This window comes from Haemaphysalis longicornis, unplaced genomic scaffold, assembly GCF_048455015.1.
Source record: "Haemaphysalis longicornis isolate Haplotype H1 unplaced genomic scaffold, Haemaphysalis longicornis Haplotype H1 scaffold_3, whole genome shotgun sequence".
Lineage (NCBI taxonomy): Eukaryota > Metazoa > Arthropoda > Arachnida > Ixodida > Ixodidae > Haemaphysalis > Haemaphysalis longicornis.
In genome coordinates this window covers 18,599,369-18,622,825 of record NW_027526335.1, presented here as the reverse complement: position 1 = coordinate 18,622,825, position 23,457 = coordinate 18,599,369, and the positions used below count along the sequence as shown (strand labels likewise).

The following is a 23,457-nucleotide window of genomic DNA, read 5'->3' as shown; positions in this document are numbered from 1 at the left end:
TTGCAGAATAGTGCGTGCCGCGTGACACCTGCACGTGAGTGGAAATGGTGCACATCTGTCGCGGAAAACCGCGATTCTAGTGTGACGAAATGTCTGAAGATGGACCCTCAAGAAGAGTCATTATCAGTATATTTTATTTTATCATTATTATATAATATATTCATCAGTGCATTTTATTTTAGTTCAAATTTTGTTAAACATTTTTCGACGGCCACGGGTTCCCTTAAGCATAGAACAAACACGTTGTGCACGCGAAATAGTGATATCTTGCCCGTACCTAAATTTTGCAATAATTATAAGTTACAGTCACTGCAGCACAACTTGCTATACATTCTTAATGAATATAAACATGTAACAAATTACAACCTTAAAGAGTTGAGAAAATATTTTTGTAAGGTATAACCACTTTTCGACAGTATTTGGCTAACGATCCTCTAATTTATTGCACATTGCGTTCTAAGTGATGTTAAAACATTAATTTTGTTTGCTACCAATCGTTAGAGTTTGTGTACTTCTGTTTGTTAAATTTGATGTGAAATTTATCTTATGCTTGTATTTCCTGGCACCATTGTTTACGTAGAAATTTGTATTCCTGTGTATTTAGTTGCTAGTTGTGTAATTAGAAATTTCCGGATTCTTTTCTTGTGTGTGTGACCGTTGCCAAACTCAGGGGCAGGGACCTTTGTCAAGCTGCGACAGGGCAGCCTTTTGTTCTTGCCCTCGCATTCGTGTTCTTTGTTAAAAAATGCTAAAATAAAAATGAAATGAAAATAAAATATACCACATGAGAACCGGCAAAATAGTCCGAAGCATTAAAATGACGCCAGAAGAATAAGTGGATCGGAACGTGAGGTAGTGACCACGTTTTTATTGTATTAGAGATAGTGTGCCCTTATAGGTCCCCACGTACTCGTATGATTCGGCATACCGATTTGCACCGTATGCAAAACAAAGTAAAGGTAGCAGTTCAATGTATTCCACCCTGTAACGAGGAACGCAAAGCAGTTCAAGTTACATCCATCATTTCGGGTGCTTTAAGACTTCTCAATTCATTATCTCTTCCAAAAAAGATGGCAGAAGCCCGTGGTGGAATGAAGATTGCGCGCTGGCGTATATTCAAAGGCAGGCGGCTTGGAAGGTAGTTCTTTGGAACCAATGCCCGTCTAACTGGACAAACTACAAACTTGCGGCTGCCATATTCAAACGGACAGTGTCTAAAGCGAAAGAAGTCCATAAAACTCAGAAGTTTGCCGCTTTCTCAAAGGCAAAGAATAGGCGATTGCTATATAAGTGTCTTCGCTTGAGAAAGGTGCTACAAGAGCATTACAATGAAAATTCAGTGGTTCTGTCAACACAGGAGTCCATTGAAGCCCTCGAACAAATTGCACAAGAACGTCAATCCCGTTTTTCTTCTATTTTTTCCGTTCCTTTCATCAGTCAACTTTCTAATGTTGGTTTCAACCCTGTGACAATGTCGGAATTGGCTGAAGTTGTTTCACAGCTGTCTGTGGATGGCTGCTCCGGAGCCAGATGGCATTACTGTGCCAATGTTACAGTTTTTATTCCCCTAAGGATTTACTGAACATAGTACGTCACTGAAAAGTAGCTGGATACCTCCAGAATGGAAACTCTGTTAGATAGTGCCATTGCTAAAACACGAATGTTTCGTTAATGTCCCAGATAACATCAGGCCGATTTCCTTAACTAGCAACTTGGTGAAGCTCGTCGAGAGGATGCTACATGGTCGCCTTATGCGGTTTCTCGAAAGCAAAAGGATCTTAAGCCCCACCTAAATTGGCTTCAAACCCGAAAATCCTATTTGGAACGCTTATGTTGACATTGAGAGCCGCGTTAAACTATCCATTAGCCTAAAACACGTAGGCGCACTTGTTACTCTGGATATAACAAAGGCCTACGACAGTGTAGAATATACTACATTAATTTCACATCTAGAGAGTAGCGAAATTCCACTATACATTCGGTCCTGGATTGGTGCGTTTTTAACTGGAAGGACATTCTTTTGTTCCAAAGATGACATATCATCTTCGCAATATCAGCAGTTTCGTGGGGTTCCTGAGGGTTTAGTCCTTTTTCCGGTTCTTTTTGATATTCTTCTCAGATCAATTCCGATTATGGATGGTATATCAACTTACGCTCATGCCGATGATATTGCTTTTTACTCATCGGGCAGAGACATTCATGACTTGTGTCAACGATTACAAAGCTATCTGGTCGCCCTAGATAATTGGCTCATATATCAGGCTACATTTATCGCTTGATGTGAAAAAATGTGCTGTTTTAGTATTTCTGGTTACCATCTTGATATCATTATGCCTATTGTACCGACAGCAATCCATCCCTCAAGTTACAGAAATGAAGTATATCGGTATATTATATGATGCCAAGCTTACAAGCCGTCCTCATATTAAACATGTTACTGCTAAAGGAGAAAGGGCTGCAGGCGTACTCGGCAGGCTACGTAACTACAAATTCGGGTTGCGTAGAGACACACTGTTAATGATATATAGGAGTTAAGTTCGCCCGGTATTAAAGTTTGGCTGCGTTCTATTTTGCGGTTGTACGGCGTATAAATTACATCCCCTATTTATCGTTGAGAGAAAGGCTTTGCGACTATGCTTGGGATTGTCAAAATATGTCGCTAACCCTATTTTACACTTCGAAGCACGATTTCCTCCATTGAACTACAGATTTCAATTATTGACCGTATTAACCTTTACTAAATTGTTTGACTCCCCCCTGCACGACGCACAGTTCATTTACCGTCTGAGGCATGATATTTTTCAAGGCATTCAGTGGCCATGGTTCCAGAGCCCTCAGATGGATCTAGTACAGTAATGGCTTCAGCCACTTCACTCAGACCTTTCTCGACTCACCCTTCTTGTACTAGTTTGTCATCTGTGGAAATAAACTTTAACAATATCTTCCCCCCGAATGCAAAGATTTTCCCGGCCGGACCGGCCGGAATCCTCAATGGATTGCTGGAGGATCATTTGTCAACCCTTCATTCCCATATCGTCATTGCTACCGATGCCTCGCAAAGTGATGAGAAGGCTAGAGTTGGGATATTCTCCCAGTCCCTCGATTGGTCCTTTTCAATTAAATTACCTGATTACACTCCTATTTTCCAGGCGGAATTATTGGCAATGATTTTGGCTCTTCAAAAACTTCAGCATAGGTTTTCGCATGTTGTTATTCTTTCTGACTCCCTTTCTGTGTGTTCCGCATTAACATCCGTAAAAGATTCTTCAATTATCCGCACATTCCGGTCATTTGTTCCTCATGAGCTTTGTGAGGTTAGGCTAGTGTGGGTTCCAGGACATGCATGAATCTCATACAATGAAGTGGCTGATCAATTAGCCAGTATGTCTCTTGGTGGCCCTGTGGTAGTGCAATGTCCAAATGATAGCTTTCTATTGGGGGCGAGATTTAGACGTTTACAATTACTCCAGGCTTTTCGGCAAGACGCCCTTCTCTCTTCTAGAGGTTACAGCCACCTTCGTCATGCATGGAAGCCGATGTTCTGTGAATCAAGGGTATGCGACGTCGCAATCACTTAACTTCTGTGCAAAATTCCCCCATTAAATTTTTATATTTATAAATCTGGTCTGGCTCCACCTCCGCAATGCCCTTTCTGTGACGAACTGGAAAATAGCTTCTCCCCAATGCGACGCACGCATCTGCAGTCAATCTTTAGGCGCCTGTACCTTCCGCTCTGTATTTCCGAGGCTCTGTCACTACGCGATTCCACCCTAGGAGTCTGCCACAGGGATGTTGTATCCGCCCTTCACTCTTATGTTACGGCGACAGGCCTGCATTCCTGCTAGCGAGCTAGGCATTCACATTTATTTAATTTTTCTTCCTGACTCTACTTTCATATTATACATATATATAAAAAAATCTGTTCTGTATTTCCTTTTATAAATTTTGAGATCTAAAGTTATATAGGTTACATCCTGATTAGGTACAAAGCTTCTTGGCCAATCCCCCGCGTGGGTATGGGCCATAGTCTGAGGCAACCAACTTTGGCTGCCCGGCCACTGTGGGTTAACCCTCAATGAAACCGCTGACATATTAGCTAAAACAGCTTTGGCTTTACCGATTGTAAAGGTCCTTCCGCCGTTTTCTTGCGTGTTTCTGGCACGTTATCGCCAATACCTGTTGAATCAAGATGCCTCTGATCACGGTCTGAACACTTCTCCTGAACTTGAACATCTCAAATTCCGCTGGAAAAGAAGTATCTGCCAAACTCGCTTGTGCGAACTATCGCTGACTTCTTTTCGCTGTGATATGCCTCCACTTAATCGGTATCCATATAGGGCAAATCTGACCCCCACCCCCCCCCCCCCCTTGTGCCACTTTTGCCAAGAAATCGAATCCGAAGAACATTTCTTCATTTTTTGCCGCCGATTTTCGAACCATCGGAGAAGGCTGCTGGGGATTCCCCTGCGACGTCTTGGACTGCCTTCGACTATACCGGGGCTTTTGTCGTTTGGGAGCACTAGGCTGGGCCGGTGCCATAGGGATGTGTGCAACGCCATCCACTCCTTTATTTCGGAGACAGCTCGTTTGTAGTGTTAGAAATATTCCGATTAGGCTGACTTTTACCTAGTTTTCCTACACTTCGCTCTGTTGTTTGTTCGTGCTTTTTCTCTCTCTCTCTTGAACTTAGACTAATTCTTTCTTCTGCTCCATTATTTTGCATCGCATGATTGATTGCAATGGAAAAAGAACTCTTCTTGGCCAATCCCCCTAAGTGGGTATGCGCCATTTTTCGGGTCACGACCACCACCAACAACAAACCAACCAGAAGCAGGGACGAGACGAAAGAAACAGGATTCTGAAGGCTGCCTGCAGGGCACCCGCTATGGCGTATATATCCGCGGTCTCCCGTGGCTGTCGTGAGGACGCCCAGAAGCCTGGCCAGGCTGCAGTGCCAGCCGTGTCCACCAGCTCGCTGCTCAGTGGTCGTCCATTGCATCGCCGACCTCGACTGGTCGACGTGGTGCTCTACATGCCGAGCAAGCTGCAAACCACCGACTACAAGCCTGACCAACACCTGCGCGTCGACTACAGCTGTAGCACGTGAGACGTCTTATTCGAAACTCGCACCTATCAGCCTGCAGTGGCTTGAGGACTGTTTTTTTCGTCCAGTCTGTACAGTTATGACTGCCAGTTCTGCGGCACCCCCAACACTCTCTACCACATGGTGTGGGAGTGCAAGGGTGTGAAGGAACTCCCAGAAGTCCTTGCGCCATCGACGGAGCAGTGGGAGTGGTGGGAGGCCCTGCTGTCCAGCGAGGTCCTGGATGACCAGCGCGGTCTGGTGATTCGGGCCAGACAAGCAGCTGAGGGCGATGGCATCCTGGACTAAGGACGCCACCCACCCTGGATGGTCAACTCTACTACACTGAAGATCATCCAGCGCTCAATTTTCCTTTTATAGGAATAAATAAACGTTTATTTCTCCTCCTCCTCCTCACTCGCCAAACAATGCATGTGTACGTACTCCTCAAGCGCCTGTCTCTTGTTACTGCAACGCGAGTCCCGATGACTAGCCCCACCACATTCCTGCACTAATCCATGACACTAGGGAAGTTGTGGCGTGTGCCAGCCTGCCAGAAAGGGACGCAAACACGGTGTAGCAGAAAAGATAGCCGGTTGAAATAATTCGAGCTTGAAGACAAAGAAACGAAAGCGAAGAAAGGGACTCAAATGTGATGCAGCAGTGAAACATCACCAAACTTTCGCCTTAAAAGAACGTAAAGATTTGTTGTTTACTCTTTACAGAAGAAACAAAACATACGTGACTGCGTATCACAAGAAATCTGCTTTTCCACGTGCGAGCACTCCGCCGGCCAGTATATTTACTAGAAATTTAAGCCCCAGCGGACAACCCCGATCCCCCCGTTGAACCATTGGGGGAACGGTCTCTAGCTTTAAAGCGACATTATTTTACTTAGTACGTGTACAGTGTGTCTCAACTAAGCAGAACCAAACTTCAGAAATCTAGAATTTTCATTTGCTCAAAGATATTTACGTCCGTTTATGGTGATTTGTAGCACATTGCGTATTTTATATTACAGCCTGTTTATGGCGTCAAATAAATCATTTTACAAAAAGATGTTAGATGGTGCTTTCCATCTAATTACGAACTTGCAGAGTGCCGAGAAAGGCGGAAAACAGTAATAACTCTGGAAAGATGCCTTGAATTTTTCTAGAAAGGAAATTTGCGAATACGGGTCGAATACGCGTGAAACTGGAGCCGCTAGTTTGTACACTTCTAAAGGTTAACTGTGACTGCCCATGGGTAATGGGCGTGCGCGCAATGCTTGAATGATCCGGCTGGTTATTTGAATTTGCCACATTTTATTCAAAGCGTGGGAAATGTCCTGCATAAGATGAATTTTCGCAGAGACAATTATGCTTCTCTAAACGTCCCGCATCGTTTTACCATAGCGTGGTCTTACTCATAGAAATTCCTGCTGTTACACTGACTCAGTGAAAAGCTCATTTTTATCTAAAAGAATGCCTTAGTAATTACGACCATAGAAGTAATTTTTTAAAATCATATTTTTAGAAAACAAAAAACTCCCACCTCCCCTCGCGGGAACCCCTGCGTAGATGCGACGCATAGGCGGAGCGGCGAAGGGACCGCGTTAACGTTGAGGGGACTGCGTAAGCCGGTCCCAGTCGATGACGACGTTGGCGTACTTGTAAAGCGGCGTGGACTCTAGGTGTTTGAGCCAAGCGTGGATGTTGCTTCGCCGGAGAACGGCACACCGGTTATATGCGCAGCGCGCCCGAAGGAGAGGAAACCGCGGAAGAGAGAGTACTGCATATGCGCCGGCCCCAGCGCGTCTGCCGCGGCTATGACGCAACGTGCCACGGCTATGACGCAACACAATCCAACACAATCCACTTTAATCAAATCCAAGCCAATCCAATCCAATCCAAGCCAATCTAATCGAATGCAATCCCATGCTCCTCGCGAGAGAGTGTTCGCTATCGGAGAGGAGAGGGGGTGAGCGGCGGAGAGCGCAGCTGGCGCGGCGAGAATGGGGAAGGGGTGGACAACGCCGCCGCCGCCGACGACGACGACGCCGGAGGGACAAGGCGAGTGAGTCAGCTGCTCTTCATCTAAAAGAGCTTTGAACAGGCGCAGTCGACAGCTTCAGTTCTCTAAAATCTTACGTGACACATAATGCGCTACAGTTGGACGAAATTGCACCTACGGAGCTCACCCCGGGGACGCGTTTAGAAGCGCCATCCGGCACGCAGAGTGCTCCATTGCCGTCGATCCGTAATCTCGGAAAACGGATCCGCCGGTGAAGATAAGGAGTCGATAATTTTAAATGCTCATTCACTGCTCCGGCAATTACTTGCCACATAGGGCAGTCAAAAGTTGGGGCGCCAAACTCCGGTACAAGGTAGTTTCATAGCTAGCGACTTGGCCGTGTAAATTGCCGAAGACGCAACGCGTTTGCCGAAAAAGCTTGTTCCTATAATTATGTGAGCCCATTGATTTATTTACACACAAAACAAATTGGCACGTGGTGGCGCACTGTAGGGCGAGAAATAATGGTGAAAACTTACCCGTTTTAAGCGAAAAGTGTTTATTCTCGCCCTGCTTGGCATCCAAACTTTCGCGGGTATGCGGTCGAAGTTCCAGTTTCGTTTTTGAGCTGCTGTGCTGTGTGGCACGATCGCGCGTACCATTATCATTACGTCACCGACGCGTCAAGCGCACAGCCACGAACCAGGGAGCCGGAGCCGGCACCCACTTCCTGTTCCGGCAAGGGGCCCTTGGTCACGTGACACAAGGGAGCGCTATCGGCCATATTTCGGCGAGACGTAAACTCGCAGCTGGCAGTTGTCGGTGAACGATCAAGATTTGTACAGCTAGCGGGCTCTCGCTCAAAAATTTTTCAGGAAGATCACAATGGCCGACAAGGAACCTCTGTACACCCCCTTCTTCGGCGTCATGGGAGCCGTTGCAGCCATGGCGTTTAGCGGTGAGCACAGCCTTGCATTTCTAGCTGCTCCCGCTGCAGTCGATTCGCAGCCGCGGCCAGTGCCCCTAGGCCTAAGTCAATGAAGTGCGGCTCTTTTGCCGGCCGGGAAGCACTTGCCGCATTTCCCGAACGCCTTTTATCACCCTTGTTTCAGTTTCGGGGTGGCCGATGCCCCCATATGGCCCTTATTTTCTCTCGCCGATAGTCTCCGCCGGTTGAGAACGACCCTCCGCTGTGGCATTTGACGTTGCTCGTATTGTTGCGGGGATGAAAAGAGCAGCCGAGCTTTAATAATCCTTTCCCGATTTTTTTAGCTTTAAGACGTGGAGTACTCTCAGCCTTTGTACACTTATCTGCGAAACGAGCCAAGTTTCACCGATGCGGAGCTCGCGCTTACATCCAGTCGGCAGTGATGGGCGCTTCACGGCAGCAACGGTCTGAATGACTGGCCCGTTCCCCGAACTAATCGTTTTGAGGGAGTGGCTTTTTCGGAACTGGAGTGTAGCCCCGTCATCCGTGTGAAGTGGCTGCTCTGCGCGGCACCTAAAATTGGTGGTGAACTGTATTTTTCTCGCTTCCCGTCGCCGACCGCGGTGGGGGCGACGGCCAGGAGCGGTTCTCGGCAGCAGTCATGTGACTGCGCATGCCGTGATTCCGTGGCGAGCCGATAACGGGGCGCCGTAAAACCATGTAACTGTACTTGGATCCGGCGTCTTGGCTCGCTTGATGGGACGAGTGATAGTATTAACAGGATGCTTGGGGTCGTCGTTTCGTGCCGCAGTGTCAGCCCCGTGAGCTCTAAACGCCGTTGTTCAACTGGGAAGGGGGGCGTAACCGATTTTGAAGTCACGCGCTTGCCCATGGAAAGCTGCGTTGTGCGTCGATGCTTCACGCTTGGCCGGCGTTTCCTGTCGGATAATAGTAACCGGCAGATTGTGATGCAGTGCTTAGCTGCCGTGCGGCAGGTATCGGTGCAGCTGCGTATGAAACGTGGCCTGGAAACGGGCTGCCCGCTCCGAGCCCGAGTTACTCGTTCAGTCAGTCAGTCACGTGAGGAGCAGGCACCGGCACAACCCATCCCCTCTGCGTCGCTTTGGAAGTTCCAGCTATTGCCTGAAAACTGCAGCTTCGTTTACCCGAACTTTGTGCACTCTTTGAAGTGCCAAACCGATCGCCTATGTATTGTTACCCGCTTATCTTGAGTGGTTTTCTGCGTGAATTCCGGATAACTGGAAATATCGCCTGCGAAAGTTCAGGTGTCTAGGGTTACGTTCGAGTTCAGTCGGGAATTTTGGCTGATGAATCACCTTGCGTACAGATTGCATTAAGAAAGCGAAGAAAAGGCACCCAGTACACGTGCATCGTTAAGTGTGGTAGGCGCTTCAAGGGTAGTTTAGTTTGCCGCCTTTTTACTAACCCTGCGTTTTGTTGCCTGTGTGGATCTTCGTATGTCCGTGGTGTTTGGTTTGATGGTGCATGAACCTACTGTACGACTATTAATACCAATATAAACACAAAAATCAAAGTCGTACTGAATCTCCAGGGCTGAGTTTTTCCAAGTGAATAAATTTTCATTATTATTAAGGCCCCTTTGCAGCGACCATGTGATGGCCCATTATATTTGCCTGACCAGAAAAGTTCTGAGCAGTTTGTGGACAGTCCTCACTGCTCTCGTGATAGGAATTGTAATATATATATATAACACTGATCTGCTCCAGAGCAGTTGTCCACAATGACAATCGCATAGACCACAACCTTATTCATAGTGTCTTGAGTTGCACTTAATTGGAAAGTTTTGACTGGCCTTGTTCTACGGCGTACAGAACTACAGAAAGTGTGACTTTGACACTAAACTGTTTGGCATTTTTAGGTTTAGTTATGCTACCTCTCACAGCGTCTCATTCACTTCTAACCTTAAGTTCGGCTCTGTGACCTTGTATTGATGCACTTTTGGGTGCTGAGTAACTAGGTCAGCCCTCAGAACACATTGGGTAAGTAGAGTGCTTAGTTGCGGTCATAATTCACAATTGCAAACTTTTGTTATCAGATTCTTAGAAACCTGTCAGCTTATTGGTGTTGCCTAAAGGTGCTAATGTCAAAGCTGTGTGCTGTGCCTGATATGGGACTTTGCCACTTGCAGCGCTGGGAGCGGCCTATGGCACAGCCAAGTCCGGCACAGGAATCGCGGCCATGTCGGTGATGCGGCCGGAGCTTATCATGAAGTCCATCATTCCCGTGGTCATGGCGGGTATCATTGCCATCTATGGTCTTGTCGTGGCAGTACTTATCTCCAGCACCATCAAGCCAGACTACAAACTATTCACGTGAGTTCCTTGCTGCTGCTGCTGGCCACAAAAAGTTTGCTGCATTCTATTTCTTTTTTTTGTAAAATGCAAGCAGCACTTTCTTGGGGGCCATTGGTAACACCCTCCCCTCTTATTTTCTTGTATTGTGTGTTGTGCAGTTTGAGTATTTCACACTACAAAGCCAGATGCCAAAAAGTAGAGTAGTGCACATCAGCTTTTTTTTTTTTTGGTGGGCATGAGCACTCCAATCCAGCACTGCCCCGAATAAGTTTGTTTACTTGGCAATCTCGAGGCTGTTAAGTATGTCAGAGTTACTAAAACAAGTTGTCTCAGCTTATTAGTGGCTTAAAGCTGGTAAGGTGCTTCTCATTGTTTGCATTCCAGCATTACCGTGCAAAGAATTTTTAATGTTGCTCTACGATGCCATTTTTATAAACTTCACGCGTAACCCTTTCACTGCCACTCCCGAGGTAAGTTAGGAGAATGCATGCACACCCTGCCACTTCCAAGTGTACTAGTGTTGCTTTCTTATTTCACTCGTGAGACTACTCGTGTAAAAAAATATTGTGGGCATTTTGCGCCATTTGTGGAGAAGCCGCATGAACACGTAGAACTTGTAGGCTAAAATTTTGGACTAGAGATGGGGACGCAAGTTTCTTCTTTCGTGGTATTTTGTGTTCACTTCAGCAGTGCAACAGTGCTGAGTCAGATGCTATCAGTGAAAGAAATTTCGCTATCTGTGTTTGAGCAGCCACCTGCCACTCTTTGTACAGTTTTATTGAGAAGGAAACTTGCTAAAATGTCTTTAAAACACCTGGGACAAATTCTACTGGGTGCTGGAAAACTTGCGGTGCGTTCGGTTTCTCGTGCGGTCTTGCATGATTGGCTGCGAGCCCAAAAGCGTCGGGAAAAACCTGGGCTGCCAGTCACCCGAGACCGCACAAGAAATCGAATGCACCGGAAGTTTTCCAGCCCCCAGTAGAATCCCCCCCCCCCCCCCCTGGACCTCCTAATTAGCTGCTAATTCATCAATACAGCTTCTTTACTGAGTGAGATATTCCTGTATAAAAATGTTCAGATGTCCTTGAGAATATTGCAGTGCATTAGTAGCCTAGAATTTTCACGGTCCACAAAATATGAACAAATAAAACCTTCGCAGGGAGTGAGCAACAGTCAGGAAAAAAAATCTAGTGAAAGGGTTAAAGTGCACACATCTATCCAAATCCTTAATCAGCTCCTAAAATTGCTCTAAAAACTTTCCAGCAGAAGCAGTAAAAAGGCAATGGCTGTGGAATATCCATGTTTGTAGCAGCTGAGAAACTTTGCCAGCAGTAATAGTTATGGACCGTTCTTACATTTTGTTGAGGCTTCTTTGAACCACTTTGTAAAAAAGAAAAAATATATTACCTTACTAAATTCGTGTCTTTGTGCAAGGGAACCATCCTGCCTACACTGTGCACTATGTTGTTTGCTTGTGCCGTGGAACACTGATGTTGCACACCACTCTCACTCGTTAGCTGTTACCCACCACAGTGGCTCGGTGGCTAAGGCGTGCTGCTGGCCACGAGGTCCTGGGTTCGATTCCTGGCCGCGGCGGCAGCTTTTCTGATGGAGGCGAAAAGCAAAAAATACAGTGTGTTCGAGATTTTTGCGCACGTTAAACATCTCCAGGTGGTCAAAATTAATCCGGAGCCCTCCGCTACGGTGCGCCTCATCAACTGCGTTGCGTTGGCGCGCTAAACCCTACAATCAGTCGCTCGTTAGCTGTTTTGCAACAGGATCGTGCTTTTGTACAACTTCAAAACTCTCGCTCGATAGCGCCCCCAACAATGGCGGAGTGGCTGAGACATTGTTCCTGCACTGGATATTGCAGCCCTGGTTACTGGCAACAGCAGCTGTTTATCTGATGAAAAGGAAAATCCACCACCTGTGCAAGGTTTCGCAGGGCTTCAAACAGACCCCAAACGGCGTGATATTCACAGCCCGCTGCTATATGCTTTGTCCCATGGCAAGGGCAGCTTAGCTCAGTTCGTGTTACACCCCGCATTTGCTTTCTCTCGCAATTGCGCCTGCACCTCTTCAGAGAAAAGGGCTGGTGTGGCAGTTACTTGTCGCCCAAATTTTGCACTGCAGAGGCAGCCGTATTGCATTACAGCACATTGTCAGCATTTCAACCCTTGCAAGGCAAAAGTGAGTGGACTTGCGCCAGGCTAGATTTTCACATTAGTGCTGTCCAACCCATGTTTTTATAAGCACTTGTAACTGTTCTGCACAAACTACCTTCAGCCGTATGTTTAACTAAGGCTTGGTGGCTTACTTCATTAGCTTGTCTCCAATATCTGTAAAGTTTTCGCACTGGCAGCCATGAAGGTTGCCAAATTCGTCTGAAGGTGATAGTGGATTAGTTCAGTTTTTGTTGCCTATCCCATACCTACCAACTCTTCCGAATTTTCCGTAAAATGTACGAATTTTGACACTACTGACGATTTTACGAATCGTGCCTGAAATTATACGAATTTTTGAAAAAAAATGGGACCATCTATTTAAACGACACTGTGGTACCTGCGCCGCCACGAGAAAGCAATATGTAGTGTTGTTATCACCATCTGCGAAGCTGCGATTTCTGTCTTCTCGGGGTGGGCTACGCATCCATATCCAGAACTCGCTGCTGCCTTTGCAAGCCTGCTTCTAGCATGTTGTTCATGGGTCGGTTACGAATTCAGTGTTCATGGCGCTCTTTGTATGACTGCTGCGTCATGTGCAGTAAGACCCGTGGTACGACCACGGTAGTTGCTTTGCTGTGCAATGGCGGGCTCGAAGCCGCAAAAGCACTACCAAGTGTTCTCGAAATCGTACATATTTGAATTTTCTGCCCTTCCCAATGGAGTTGCTGCTCATTACTCTTCAACCCTGACGGTTTTCACAAATGGGTCGAAAAACGTGAGAACGCGTGTCAGAAAACATGAATCCTTTTAGACTTAAAAATTAGTGTGCTGCGCGCCACTTCCCCCAGTCCGCAGATATTCCGAATTGCTATGTCACCAGGTTGGCAGGTATGCCTATCCAGGGTGGCTGTTCTCTTTTCTCTGCGGTTAAGCAGCCAAATAATTCACCTAGTAACCGTGTCTCTCACCAGAAGAAAAAATGGACCTTATGCAGGGATGCTGCAGACTAATTTAGTATTATTGTGATTGAGTTTTTGGAGGTCCCATTGCAGTCCTAAATTCTATAAAGGCCTTTTGCAAAGCGTTTACTAGTTTCCTTTTTGTTTATGCACTGCACGGTTTATATTCAGTGCCTTTGTCACACGCGCAAAAAAAAAAAAAAAGCATGCCGCTCATGATTACCCGATGTCCGCACCTGATTTGTGATGAGACCTCCAGGTGCATGTCAAAAAATCACTTACTCTGACATCCATGCAGACTATGTGAGCGCTTCAAATCTGTTCATAATGCCACCGTTTTTTATACGGAGGCATTTTTGTTGCGTGGCAGCTCGTTGGTGAATGTGTCCTGGCATCGATTCTCGCAGGTTGCAGCTCATTTCTGCAGCATTTTATTGGGCACAAGATAGTGCTTGACAAATACCGCAAAAGATTTGGTGATTTACGCCGGGAACGCATCTGTACAAAGCCTAGCATCGCTCTGCATGGTGCTGCCTTTCGAGACCAAACCTTGTGCACTGGCATTTCAAACAGGGATATCAGTATTTTCTGAGTGAACACATGGTGCCACCTGGCTGCGGTGGTGGCACTAGCTGACCTTGGCGGCGGCATTTTGTTTTGTTCCTCCCCTTGGTTCCCCTCCATCACGGGGGAGAGTGGCTCGCCCACGTATTTTCTCTACTCGTATGTTTTCGCGCAGCTTGTCGACATATATTTATAGTCTTGTTTGCTGAATTGATGCTTATAAAGCGCAAAAAAAAAAATAATAATCGTGGCACAATGTCCAAAAAACCGGCCAGTGATGGCCGGTTTCAGGTACGGACTGGCAACCGGCCTGCTGTCTAATACACCTGTTGGGGCTGATCAAAAACAGTGCAGGTGGCAACTGTATTTGTTTTACATGTGTGCTAAGGAATCATGCCAGCTCAGTAAATATAATTTTTCTATTGCTGCTTCCAGTGGACGAAAATTGTTTTGGAGGTCGACTTGCAGATGTTGGCTAACCACTGATTCTGCTCACGTGCTTACCACTGCGAATACTGTAGTGACTGCTGCAACTGTCTTGCTGCAGGGCATTCCTGCACCTGGGAGCTGGGCTGAGCGTAGGACTGAGTGGATTGGCCGCCGGCTTTGCCATCGGCATCGTGGGGGACGCCGGCGTTCGTGGTACGGCGCAGCAACCGCGACTTTTTGTCGGCATGATCCTGATCCTCATTTTTGCCGAAGTGCTTGGGTTGTATGGTCTCATTGTGGCTCTCATCATGTACTCCCGCGGTTGAGCGCTGCCGCTCCTACCCACTCCACCCCATTGTTCCTCCTCCCCCGATCCCGCTCCTCTGTCCCCACCCCCACATCGTGAAGGATGCCCCCGCCCCTTGGCTGAGGAAAAGGGCCCCCGATTGTTTTCTTCCGACCGCCTTCTAGCGACCCACGAGCCACTGTTTGAATGTCCCCACCATGTTTCTTCTTCCACACCTTTGCCCCTCGCGGTGTACTGCAGGTTGCGCTCGTTGCTATATTTATTGAAGTTTACAGATGTCTATCTTGTTTAGTCCTTTACAGGCACCCGTTTTTATATATCGAATGCTTCCTGCACGTGCATGGTACCGTTCGTTCTGTTCCTAAAAATTTCCCACGGCGCGAAGCCTATTTCATCTGTCAGTGCTGTTCTGCTAGGCCTCTTGGCTTGCACTGGCTGTACGGTTGTGGCAAATCGAAATAAACTTCGAAGATTGCACTGGCCAGTCATTTTCTGCAGGCTTATCTGCGTTGTAGCTGCTTTTTTCTTGTGGCAATCATCGGCTGTAGCCAGCTGCGAGGTGTGGACATTCCAAAGAGGGCTATCCCGGCTATCTTGATCTGCAAATTCTTTTCTTTCTGCAAGAGTTACCAATGTTGCTTGTAGTTGGCTTTGTTGTTGACTCTTTTATTGCTATTTTACGGAACAATCTCCACACGCTGGCAGCGACAGTACCCAGCAGCCTTACCTTGGGTGGCCCTGTTTCACTAAATGTTGTAGATAGCTCAGCCTTTGTTGGGCGACCTTAGTAAAAAAAAGCCATGGCATGCTTAGGCAATCCGGCTTGCCAAAATGGATTTGCCAGAACAGCCTGCAATTCGAGAATTCCAAACCCAGGTCTTCAATTTGCACAAATTTTTGGCTGCAGCAGGCACAAATAGCTGAAGGTGTGTTAAATTAAAACAAAACGGCAGCAGTGCTTTTGTGAATACACGTTGCATGTGAGCAAATTGCAGGCTCTTCTATTCATCCATGAACTCCCAACAGCAGGCCTAGCTAAGCACAGGGACTGTAAAAACGTGCTTGTGTGGGCAAAAGGCCAAGAAGCCTGCTGGGTGTTGCCTCGTTGCCTGCATGCCATAATAAGCCCTACAATGACACTTGAATTACAGGTCTTGCAGATTCTCGATGTGTGCTTGGTCACTGTGGGCATTCCCATTTGCATGTATAGGGTTTTCTCGACGCCAACTGCCACCTTCTCGCACTGTGGATCGCAGCGAAATTGTTGTGCGCTAAAAAAAAACCTGTTAGCGAGCGAGGGGCCTCTACTTATGTCTGCTGTGTAATCGACCTGGTGGCCCCCACCCACCCCGCGCTATCTGCCGTCATGGGTGCTGCGACAGTGCCGAGAATACGTGCCACCGTGTTGCACCAAACTAAAGTGTGGCACCAGTCGCACACATGCTTACGGAAATAGATGTCTACATTTTGACTGTAACCGGTTTTCTGTGTAAATACATCTGTAGTACTGTGATCTGGTGAGCGCATGTATGTTTAACCCAGCTGTAAGTGGAAACGTCATAGAGGAATGTATTGTCCTGCATTAGCAAATGCATCTGTTGATGCAGCTGTTTTGGAAGTTGAGTCATTTTTCCTCCAAAACGCAGTTTTCTTTTGGCAAGTGGTATGAAGAAATGGGTTCGATTCCCTGTAAAATAGTAGTGGTGTATGTGTACGTATGTATATATGTGTCATATACATACTTGTTCTATTTTTTTTCCCTTTTTTATGAATAAAGATTTTTTTTTGTTCGAATTTGGACTGCTTGTTTCTTTAACTGCATGGGCGAACTACATGTGGCTACACCTGCAAATTGACACCTTAGTTCAAATTTCTGGAGACACTATTCTGAGCTGTCCTGTCTTGGAACAAGTTCTAACAGGGACATGTGCCACGCTGTCAAACGAGTGGCGTGTAAACACTGTTTCAGGGTTGAGTGCAGGCAAACCAATTGTGACACGCAACCTCCTGCTTGCATCCCATGCACTAGAGGTAGGTTTACACCATGAATAGGTGGACCTCGTCACTTGCCACGAGCACGTCCTGATGGAAGCACCATTCAGTTTCTGCAAGGATAGTGCCCCAAATTTTCATGCAGCGCTTGTAGTGTATTCACAGGTGAGGCACGCATGCAGGCAACCATGTGAGTGTGCCGTTACTGGTTAGGTCGGGATCCGCGGGATGTTGGTACTTGTCCATTCTAAGCACATGATCTTTGTTCGACATTCCAAACTCTGCCCCACCGAACGCAAAGTAATGCCTCAACTCCAATGTCAGTGCGATAAATAACATTTCCGTTTACACCACCCTTGAGAATAGAGTTGAAACGAAGCAGGCGACACACGCCGGTGCTTTTTTATTATTTTTCGGCATGCTGGTGCACGCCGTTTCAGTGTTGCCAAGCGAAGAAATTGAAAGCTAAACTTTTCAGTGAATACCACCTATATGGCTAGGGTTGTGTACGTTTCCCATGAATGCGAACAAAAGTTCTCGAGGCTGCTTATATATGTCTTCGAAGAGTGAGGTGTTGCATCAAATGGCCGTCATCGAGGCGAATTTAATGTATAGTTGTGAAGTGACTTCAATGAAAAAAACATAACGATTAATGCCTTGCCTATCTTACGTCATTTTGCTGCACTTATTGAGAACATTTTATTTCAAAGCCAAGCAAATTTAACTGCATATGCGAGGCATCCTTTGAGTCATCATCACCAACCAGGGCAAAGGCCTCCCCCATTAATCTCCAATTACCCCGGTCCTGTGCTAACTGCGACCAATTTATCCCAGCAAACTTCTTGATCTCATCTGCCCATCTAACTTTCTGCCGCCCCCTGCCACGCTGCCTTCTCTAGGGAGGCCTTCTCTAGGGATCGTTATGAAGGCCCTTCGAGTAAATACGTAGGTAGAGTTACCCGAGCAGTAAAAAAGCTTCTTACGTACGTGAAAGCAAGGCGTCTTTGCGCCCTTCATAATTCACATTGCACTTCTAACGTAATTTGTGACCTGACCTAAACACAAAACACGCACCTCGTCTCGAAATCTGTGCGATTAACCGAGTAATGAGCCCTACTGGATGCAAACAAATTCTCAATTCGCAGGCACTATGACGGCTTTTGTTTTTACTAGTTGTTAGTATCCAACTACCTCTTGTGAATCTGCTTTAAGGGCTTCGCACTCGCAAAACTGGCTCGTGTGCGCTATTCAACACGGAGTAGCAGCAGACGATCCCCAGGACCAGCGCCGGGTGCGGGTTCCGAGCCGTACAGTTCGGAATTAGTTCAGCCATTCAGCGCAGGCGCCGCCACTGCACAACCGGTGCTGCACTTTTGTCGTCTGCTTCAGCACCTCCTCCTTGGGAACTGCAGGGAAAGCCGTGAATTCATCCTGCACTCTCTGAACCGTCGGTAAATGTTCAGGCGCTGCGCGCTGCACTCGAAAATCGAAGGCGGGTGCCAAGGCGGGCGCTGCACTATCTGAATGAGTGCAACGAGTGCATGTTCCGAATCCACTAAATGGTGTGTCCTGCCATCTGCCGTACGCTCGTAAAAAGAAACGCCATTACGAGCCTGCCCTCTGGTAGGTGCGTGACGAAGCATTTGAACTCGTTTTCTTTTCGTTCCGACGGGCGGATTTCAAGTTTTGCTCTGTAGGTCCAGCCTGTTTGCGAAACACGAACGGGGCCATCATTTCCGCAAAGTTCCTCGTCGAAAGGTTCGCGCTCTGTGAGAAGGCGACGACATATCAGCAGCGGTCGAGTCGCTCGCGCTGTCCGTTCTACTATCCGGCGGCGTGACAGAGAGCATCAGCGCAGCAGCTCAGTGCGCGTTTGTCTGTGCGCCGTCAAAAACAAAAGCAAGTAAAAGATGGCCGTGCCGTCCCGTTGGCGGAGGTGCCGAGGAGGTCAGAGCGAAGATGTTCCTTTGTGATCTGGGCCGACGCGGACTGACTTGAACAAGCTCTGGCCGCGGAATGAGCCAGGGTTTCGATCTTGGCGGTCTTTTTGGTGATGCGAACCGTTGCGGTCGAATATGTGCAAGAATGCTGCAAAAACAGAGCCGCCGTAGTGAGGAACGCAAGCTGAGGCAGACCAACGTTCGCAACGGGTGCCGTCCCTCCTTGTTCAACTTGTGTGCGGGACCAAGTGGGGCGGCGATTTCCGCTTTGGAAGCCTCTGGAGCGAAAGCTTTGTTTCCGAGCCTTTTACAGTGAGGGAAGCGGTGAACAGGCTGCGCTTGTGGAGAACATCCGGTGCGTGACTCGCCAGCATTCTCAGTGTGGAGCAGCGTGGTGTGAGGTGGTTAGCAGACGATGGCAGCCTTGCTGCCGATGTGCTCAGACGACAGCCTTGTGTGAGTGTGCTCAGCGGGTGCGAAGCGAACATGAGGGGCGATGTGCTGCCGCCCAAGCGGCAAGCTGTGGTCGACCGTTTGCGGAGGCGAATCGAACTCTACCGCCGACATCACAACGCCACACTCCCGCGCTACGAACAAACCGCCAGCGCCGTGTGCGAGAACCAGCGACAAGAAACGCTGTTGCTTAAACAGCGATACCTGGAATCAAAGGCGAAGAAAGCCAAAAGAAGCGAACACAAGACGCTGAAGGACACATCCGGTGGGGCAGCCACATCGTCTGCGGAAACGCACAAGAATCTTCTCCAGGTAAACTCTTTTGGTAGATGCAGTTTTCATTAAATGTTAACAGTGCGTAAACCGTACCCTTTACCGCGGCAGATAAAACCACTATGGTTTGCGGCCACACCACCGAAACACGGGGCACTTCACCCTCAATCAGTGGTCCTCCGAGCGCAGTAGTTATAAGCGAAGTTCGCTTATTAACGCGTAGTAATAAGAGAAGTTCGTTTATTAACACGAAGGTGTGAATTCGCGCACGCTCCGTTTAGTATGCTAAATAATGCAGTTTCCATTTCATGCTTTCCAGAAGGCGAACAAAAGGACGGCAGGAAATATCGATGCATCCCATGACCCCAGTGCGGATGCTGGGCAGTCGGACGACAAGGACCACCGGCCGTGCAAGGTGCCCCGCAACAGCAGCACTGCGCCAGATAACCAGACACGTCAGCAACAGATGGGCCTCGAGGCGCAGCAAATTCAAAACATCCCTGGCTTTGAGTGCATCAAACAGTCCTCAGCCAGTTCCAACATGACTCCCAAGTCTCCAGCATCATCCGGTGCTAGCCATAACCAAGTCCCAACTTTGCTATGCATTGTAAAAAAAGAGAACGATGGCCTCGGGTTTTGCAGCCAAGCAAGCAACGACTGTGCTCGCTCCCAGGAAGGCATCAGTACGGCTGCAGTGTCTCAGAATGAGAACGCCGACCTGGGAGAGAAGTTCCTCGACGTGTTTCCAAACCTGGGCCTGCCAGAGGATTCCTCCGAGGTGTGGGTGGACAATCCCGAGATTTTGCGCCATCTCATCGATGACATAACCAACCCGTCTGACCTAATGACAGACTTCAACTTTAGTTATGGCATGGAAAATTTGAAGGACACTGACAGCTTGGAAGCACAGAAAAATGAAGGCCTTTCCCTGAACGAAAGGAAAAACAGGCAACAGGCAGCTTTTGGTGGAAACGAGCCTTTTGTGGTTACGAGTCAAGCATCTCAGCAGCAGATGCTTGTGTCCGCATTCGAACAGCGACCTGCGGTTCCCATGGACAGCCTGACCGCAAATACACAGTGCCTAACGCGGCAGGGCTTCTCCCCAAGCAACCCCCGTTCTGGCCAGTTTCCGGCATCAAACATTGGCAACCTGGACTTCAAGCTCTCTGAGCCAAGTCCTGCTGCCCAGACGCTGAAGCAGATGGCCGAGCAGCACCAACAGCACAAGCAGGGCCACGACAAGCACTCCATGGGGTTGGGTGTGGCCCGGGCTGGATTCCCTTCCAGTGACAACTTCGATGTCTCACTGGGGCATTCTCGAAATGCCATTTTCAGCACAGCGGACAACTCCCTCAACCCTTCCAAGGTGATGCAGACATCAGCCATGTACCCCAGCGTGACGTTTGGAGGTCAAGCCCTGACGACAACGATACAGTCCAATTTCCGAACTGATGGTGCTGCGCGGCCAGGGAATTCCTTGCCCGGAGTTCAGTTTGGCAAACCTAATGGGGCCCCAGGCTCCTACGTGGTCCAGAGCAATACCGTCGATGTTGCCAGGTGTCAGGCCGTGTCCCAGATGTCTCTGCGGTTACAAGAACAGCAGAAGGGCACACCTAAAAGTGTGCAGTATGCCAGTGCGAGCACGGATGAAAAAACTGCATTTGTGAATAACTTCAAGGCAAGCCTGGCCCAGTTCAACGAAATGAGTGGTGCACCATCTCCACCTCTGGTGAAAAGCCCTTCTCAGTTCCCTAAGCGAATATCATCTCCCATGAACTCTCAAACGCCCATGATGATGGGACCATCTAATCACAGCACAGCGCAGGTAAGTTTCCTTTTTGTGGTTCGACCACAGCTTTGGAAATATGGCTGCGAACTAAGGTTTGCTAATGTGTTGTTTTTTCCTGCAGGCAAATCACATGCAGCAGCAGCAGGTCGTGAAAGATGGCAAGGAAATCTCGCCACTGAACATATCATCGAACCCATCCTATGCCGAAGCCCTGGCATTTTCAAGCGGGAACATGCGGAGCATGAACCGGAGCAACGTCGGAGGACCGCCCGCCCACTTTCAAGCGCAGCAGGCGCAGATGGTCCGGGATAACAAGGCCGGCTTCCCTCCGTTCATGGAGTCCAGTTCACCACTGGCGCGGCCACCGTCTTCATCGCCATCGGACGTCAAGAGCCACCAGCTTCACTACAGTCAAAGCAACAGCTCGGTGGCGCCAACGCGCCACCTGCAGCATTACACCACCCAGAGCCCAATGACCTTGCAAGGTCTGCCATCGCCAGGACAAACGAGGGCTACTCGGCCGGCAATGCAAGCCGTGGCTGGTCAGCTGGCTCCTCACACGGCACAATTCGTGCACCGCATGGCACCCATGCAGCCGGTCGGCGCCAGCCCTGCCCAGTTCCCCAATGCTGGCCAGCTGGGCATAAGTGCCTCGAGAATGCCCGTCAGGGTGACCTCTTCGCAGCAGATGCCTGGGCCCATCAGGCACGCCATCTCGGTGGCATCGGGGACGGCGCCGCAGAAGCTGCTGTACACCAACGCCACCATGCGGCCGCAGCGCCCGGCCGACTTTGCAGCGGCGCAGCAGCAGCGCGACTGGCAGCGTGCGATGGGCCAGGCAAAGGCCATGCAGCAGCAGCAGCAGCAGCAGCAGCAGGTCTGCTTCCAGCCACAGGCGTCGCAACTGCAGAGCCGGTTGAACTTCAACCCGCCTGGCTCGACACCCCGGCCACCACCATTCCAGCTGCCGCAGCAGAGCTTGCAACCAGCCCCCATGCCATCCACCTTGCCACCACTGCCTCAGCTGCAGATTCCGGCACGCAGCACAGCTCCACAAGCGAGCACCTTCTCCCCTTCATTCACATCGAGCATCTCGGACTTTAACCTAGAGTTTCTGGAGAGCATCGAGAATAGCGACTCCGACCTGCTGAACTTTGACCCCGTGAACTCTAACTTTGGAATACTCGACGACGTGCTGGGGGGGAAGTGAGAAGTGTGCATGCCGGTCTCATGAACGTTGCCTCACATTTTTATACACTGCACATTTTGGATTTTTTTAAAACTCCAATAATTACTCATTCCACATACTCTGAACCTTCTAAAAGTAACCGCACAGTGTTTTACTGGAAGGCATGGTTTGCCTTGTATTGAGCAATGGTGAACGGCTCTGACAGATGAGCTGCACCCAGAGTTTTATTCCACCAGTGCTTCTGTTCAGCACTGCACAACTGCCTGTAAATAGTGGGTTTTATTGTAGTATACTTATATATATAATGTGTATATCAATATATCTATATACCTGTGTTTTTGTTTTATACATCGGAAGAAAAAAAGTTGTTGCCAAATCTTGAAGACATGCGCGTAGCCTTTACAGTCAATTATGCAATTTTCAAAATAAAAGTGAGGCTTGCCTTATCTTTACAGAATACTGTGCCCGTCTGCTCCTTGCGCATCTATAAAAAATTAATCGGTGTATTTTAAGTTGTCAGCTTTCAGTGAGTGCTGCTGCTTTACTAGAACATACAAAAACAGGCAAAGAATCGGACAAGGTTTCAACCTCAACTTAAGCGCACTCTGCAGGAGGCAGCTGTTAAACTGTCAATGTGTTGCGCCACTCACAGCGTAAACTTCTCTGTCCACTTTATGATGAAATTGTTTGCAACTGCTTTTCATAGACAGTGGTACGGACCTCTCTCTCTGTCTTTGACCTCCAGGTTACTGATGCAGATGAAACGGCTCCTTGGCCAAGAAGCGAAAGCACTTGTGGTGCCATATTGGGCCTGACATTTACTGCTGGTTGGTCTTCCTTTCAGCGTGATTTAGCCCAATTGCTTTTTCAGGTCCAGCGTTCACCAGGAGCTGCATTCCAAGAAAAGTTGCATTCCAAGTTGTGTGCGTATCAAAAGCGTCCACTGAAAGTTGTGACGTGGTGGTTAGATGCGGCACCTCCGATGCATTTTATACACACCACATTTGGAGACCGTGTCACCCATCTTCAGCCAACTAGTGCCACGAGCGTAAGCTACA

The 23,457-nt window shown here is 48.2% G+C and overlaps 2 protein-coding genes across 2 annotated transcripts; both read left to right on the top strand.

The window, feature by feature from the left end:
* Positions 1 to 7,835: 7,835 nt before the first annotated feature.
* On the top strand, positions 7,836 to 16,557 carry LOC144174065 (V-type proton ATPase 16 kDa proteolipid subunit c-like). Its single transcript, XM_077702487.1, has 3 exons — positions 7,836 to 8,033; positions 10,174 to 10,357; positions 14,575 to 16,557. The coding sequence occupies exons 1-3, from the start codon at positions 7,961 to 7,963 to the stop codon at positions 14,780 to 14,782; spliced, it is 465 nt and encodes a 154-aa protein (XP_077558613.1). The 5' UTR covers positions 7,836 to 7,960; the 3' UTR covers positions 14,783 to 16,557.
* Positions 16,558 to 18,388: 1,831 nt separating this feature from the next.
* LOC144174060 (uncharacterized) lies at positions 18,389 to 22,856 on the top strand. The gene is made up of 3 exons (XM_077702479.1): positions 18,389 to 19,460; positions 19,741 to 21,246; positions 21,332 to 22,856. Exons 1-3 carry the CDS (start codon positions 19,182 to 19,184, stop codon positions 22,418 to 22,420), a joined length of 2,874 nt encoding a protein of 957 aa, XP_077558605.1. The 5' UTR covers positions 18,389 to 19,181; the 3' UTR covers positions 22,421 to 22,856.
* Positions 22,857 to 23,457: the final 601 nt, after the last annotated feature.